This window comes from Penaeus vannamei, chromosome 3, assembly GCF_042767895.1.
Source record: "Penaeus vannamei isolate JL-2024 chromosome 3, ASM4276789v1, whole genome shotgun sequence".
Lineage (NCBI taxonomy): Eukaryota > Metazoa > Arthropoda > Malacostraca > Decapoda > Penaeidae > Penaeus > Penaeus vannamei.
In genome coordinates, this window is record NC_091551.1 from 52,914,163 (window position 1) to 52,919,162 (window position 5,000).

The following is a 5,000-nucleotide window of genomic DNA, read 5'->3' on the forward strand; positions in this document are numbered from 1 at the left end:
AGATTCACCTCTACCTATTTTAATCCTAATATTTTTCTTCATTGCTACAGATTCACCTCTACCTATTTTAATCCTAATATTTTTCTTCATTGCTACAGATTCACCTCTACCTATTTTAATCCTAATAATTTTCTTCATTGCTACAGATTCACCTCTGCCTATTTTAATCCTAATATATTTCTTCATTTCTACAGATTCACCTCTACCTATTTTAATCCTAATCTTTTTCTTCATTGCTACAGATTCACCTCTGCCTATTTTCCCCAATCATTTACGCATTCTTAATCATCTTTTCAGTGTGTCAGGGTGTTCAATATTTATCTCCCGGGCTCCTGAGACCTTACTGCCCGAGAACCGGTTGTTGGAATGCACCCTGCTTTTGCCGGGGACTTTTCTCCCAACGGCCCCCTCGCTTCTCTCCGCTTCTGCCTCTCTGCTTTTCCGTCTCCCTGTTCATAGATTTATGTGTATATATGTGTATGTATGTGTGTATATATGTATGTATGTATATATATATATATTTATACATATGTATATATATGTATATATATATGTTTATGTATATGTATATCTTATCTGTCTATCTATCTATCTATATTTGTATGTATATGTAATCTTTTGTGTGTGCCTTTCAATTTTTTATTTATTTTTTATTTATTTTTTATTTTTTCACTGACGACTTTTTCGTTTTTCATTATCATTATCATCTTCCTCCCTATTTTTTTTTTCTTTTCTTTTACTGTTTAGTCTTCTTTTTTTTATTCGTCTTCTTGTCCTCTCTTCCATTTCTTCCTTCTCTTCATAATCATCATTATCATCACCATCACCATCTTCATCATCATTATTGTCATCATTATTATTGTCATTATCGTTATCGTTATCATCATCATCATCATCATCATCATCACCATCATTATCATCATCATCACCATCATTATTATCATCATCACCACCATCATCATCATCATCATTATTATCATCACCATCATTATCATCATCACCATCATTATCATCATCACCATCATTATCATCATCACCATCATTATCATCATCACCATCATTATCATCATCACCATCATTATCATCATCATCATCATCATTATTATCATCATTATCATTATCATCATCATCACCATCATTATCATCATCATCATCAACACTATTATGAGGTTATTCGTATCATCGCCATTTGCAGATTTCAAAAACTGAAAGATAATCATAAACATATTACACGAACATTTTCATCACGAAAAAAATCCAAAAAAAATTATCATTTCTTTAAACCGATTTTACCTTTTTTTCTGCTTTGATGATTTGTCTTGTAAGTAAAAAATAAATAAATAAATAAAAGAAAAGATGAAATAAAATAAACAACCTTGATTTTTCTCGTGTGATGCGAGGCGATGTAATATTTATCCGCAAGTTCAAAATATGAGCAAAAATAATGGATATTTTCATGTTTTTTCGACAACGGTTTCATCCATATTCGTTACACGAGATAAAAAAATAATACGATATGATTATAAGTTATTCCATTTTTTCTCGTTTTGAGAAAAGAAAAAAGAAAAGACAAAGAATCATCCTCGTTTTTTTTTCCATCTTTCGATACGAGAAAATCAATAAGAATCGACAATAATTTGCAAAGGTGTTGTCCCCATTTTGCACACTCGCGCTCAAAATACTCCCCATCTTTTCCTCCTCGTTCGCTAATTCAACAAACGTTTTATTCCACGTGTTAAGGCGCTGGATGCTTCATAAATAAGGCGAGATGGAGCTCAAATCACACGCTTTCGCCGAGACACTCGCTCATCGCTCGCAAAGTTGCCACTCTAGCGATTTTCCCGCTAGGTTTAGCGAGTAACGATTATTTTTTTTTGAAAGCGAATTTATGTTTAGCGATTTTTTTCAGTCCTTTTTTTTTATAGCGGGCGAATTAGGAGTTTTTTTTTTTATGTCTATCGCTTTTTTATTTTTATTTTTTCTTGTTATTATTAACGGCAACACAGCGCTTGATCTCTCAGTTGCGTTCCCGCCGTTGCCGTGAGAGGGTCGCTGTCGCCTTGTCTTCCGATATACCTTGTTTTATTTCTGTTTGCCTTCGGGGTTCATGTCGGTGTGGGCGTGTGGGTGGAGCCTTTCCGGTCTTTTCTCTTTTTTGTGTTTTTTTTGTTGTTGTTTGCATCGTGTTTTTTATTTGTATTTATTTATCCATTCATTTATATGTTATTATTAACATTACTATTATTGTTGTTGTTTTGTTGTTGTTATTGGTGTTATTATCATTATTATTGTTGTTATTATTATTATTATTATTATTATTATTATTATTAATATTATTATTATCATCATTATTATTATAGGTGTTGTTATTAATGCTTTCATTATTATTTTCATTTTTTTTAAAATTATGGTTTAACAACTTCGAATGTCTCACCTATATCGTCATCACTTTTAACAGAAAAATCAATAATTCATATTTTCCAAACCAGAAATCTTATACATAAACCTTTCTGGATATTTTTGTGCAGCTTCCTTATGATATCATCACCACTTTTGTGCTGAACTCGCCTTCCCACGCTCGAAAAAAACATAAAAAAAACTAAATCAACTTTTCCGAACCGCCCACTCAGCCTTCCCCTGCTCTCCCTCCTCCTCCAGGACTGGCATGTGGCGCGTGGCATGGGCAGCGGTCTTCGCAACGCTGATCGGCATGGCAGGCGCCGGCCCGGACTCCGAGGGCCACCCCGACGGCCCCGGCACCGCCCCCCCGCCCTTCCTCAGCCCCGACGCCTCCGAAGCCACCCTCGGCGCCAACAGTAGCAGCAAGGGCGAGAGATCGAGGGCGGCGGCGGCTTCGAGGCGGACCTGCGCGGAGGCGAAGATCAGGTGCGCGCTGAGGAGCGGCTGCGGAATGGCGCTGCAGAACTACATGCTGGGCTGCGCTGACCTGATGGGCGGGAGGGTCGACCACTGCGACGAGTACTGCAAGAATGCCCTCATTGCGCTGACCTCCACGGAAGAAGGGCATGATCTCATGGATGTGAGTGGACGGGGGCGCGGCCGTTTGGCGATGGGGCTGCAGGTTTTTATTTTTTTTTTGGTATATGTTTGTGAGTGTGGCTTTGTCCTTTTTAGTGGCTTGATGTATTTTGTGTGGGACTAATTTTTTTTTCCGTTTTCCTCTCCGTATTATCCTCCTCCTCCTCCTCCACCTCCTTCATGGTTCCCCCTTTCCCCTTCCCCCCTTCCTCCCCCAACCCTTCTCCCCACTTCCTCCCGCCATCCTCCCCCCCCCCCCCATCTTCCCTTCCTCCCATCCCATCTCCCCCCTCTATTATCCTCCCTCCCCCTCCCTCCACCGCCCTGCAACCCTTCTCCCCCCTATCCTCCCAGCATCCCCTCCCCTCCACCGCCCGAACTCCTTCTCCCCCCTCTCCTCCTCCCATCCCCTCCCCCCTCTCCTACTCCCACTTCCCCCCCCCCTCCCTCTTCCTCCATATCCCCTCTCCCCCTTCCTCCCATCCCCTCTCCCCCCTATCCTCCCTCCCGCCCCTCCCCCCCCAGTGCGCCTGTGGCAACGAGTACTGCCGCGAGACCAAAGCCAGAGTCGAGGTGTGCCGCGAGGAGGTGCTGGCGGCGAACTCGGACACGACGGTGGTCTCCTGCAGCGTCGCCCACTGGATCTGCGCCGCCGACACCCTCTGCTCCACCGCCATCGGCTTCTACGACCGTCTCTGCAGGAGGATGTTCATCGGAAAGGGGTAAGGAGAGCGAGAAAGAAAGGAGATCGGATAAAAAGGATAAAAAGAGGGATGGTGATAGAATGATAAGTAGGAAGGGAGTGGAGAGAGAGAGAGAGAGAGAGAGAGGAGGGAGGGAGAGAGCGAGAGAGCGAGAGTGAGAGCGAGAGTGAGAGTGAGAGTGAGAGTGAGAATGAGAGCGAGAGTGAGAGTGAGAGTGAGAGTGAGAGAGCCTGACACCCTCTGCTCCACCGCCATCGGCTTCTACGACCGTCTCTGCAGGAGGATGTTCATCGGAAAGGGGTAAGGAGAGCGAGAAAGAAAGGAGATCGGATAAAAAAAGGGATAAAGAGAGGGATGGTGATAGACTGATAGATAGGAAGGGAGTGGAGAGAGAGAGAGAGGAGGGAGAGAGAGAGAGAGAGAGAGAGAGAGAGAGAGAGAGAGAGAGGGAGGGAGGAGAGAGAGAGAGAGAGAGAGAGAGAGAGAGAGAGAGAGAGAGAGAGAGAGAGAGAGAGAGAGAGAGAGAGAGAGAGAGAGAGAGAGAGAGAGAGAGAGAGAGGAGGGAGGGAGAGAGAGAGAGAGAGAGAGAGAGAGAGAGAGAGAGAGAGAGAGAGAGAGAGGGAGGGAGGGAGAGAGAGAGAGAGAGAGAGAGAGAGAGAGAGAGAGAGAGAGAGAGAGAGAGAGAGAGAGAGAGAGAGAGAGAGAGAGAGAGTGAGGGAGGGAGAGAGAGAGAGAGAGAGAGAGAGAGAGAGAGAGAGAGAGAGAGAGAGAGAGAGAGAGAGAGAGAGAGAGAGAGAGAGAGAGAGAGAGAGGAGGGAGGGGAGGGGAGGGAGAGAGAGAGGGAAAGGGGGTAAGGAGAGAGGTGAGAAAGAAAGGGAGATCGATGGGTGGGTGGGGGGGGGGGGTAGGACAATATTTATAAAAGGATTAAAAGAAAGGATGGTGATAGGATTGGATACACAGGAAAGGTGAGGGAAAAAAAGAGAAAGGGGAATGGTGAAGGGGTAAGGGGTAAATGAAAAGGGGGGGATAGTGATAGATAGAGAAGATGGAGGGGAGTGGAGAGAGAGAGAAAGACTGAGGTAAAACGAGGGAAGAATGAAGGGAGGAATAAAGGGGAATGAAGTGAAAGTGAGGAATAAAAATGGGGGGGTGAAGGGATTAGGAGACTGAACATAGTATACGTAATTAAATTAATTAAATTAGCTTTTTAGTGACAGCATGTATGATGACTCCAAATTCATCGTCATATTATAT

General features: G+C 43.4%; 2 protein-coding genes across 2 annotated transcripts in view; both read left to right on the forward strand.

The window, feature by feature from the left end:
• LOC113812843 (titin) overlaps nt 1-5,000 on the forward strand; it is a gene marked incomplete in the record, with an annotated part of 151,523 nt that overhangs the window by 30,980 nt on the left and 115,543 nt on the right.
• LOC113828428 (growth arrest-specific protein 1) overlaps nt 2,665-5,000 on the forward strand; it is a 64,706-nt gene continuing 62,370 nt past the window's right edge. The window contains exons 1-2 of the mRNA XM_070116977.1: nt 2,665-3,040; nt 3,565-3,761. Of these exons, the coding sequence (XP_069973078.1) occupies nt 2,666-3,040; nt 3,565-3,761 (572 nt within the window). The 5' untranslated portion in view covers nt 2,665. The remainder of the gene's footprint in view (nt 3,041-3,564; nt 3,762-5,000) is intronic.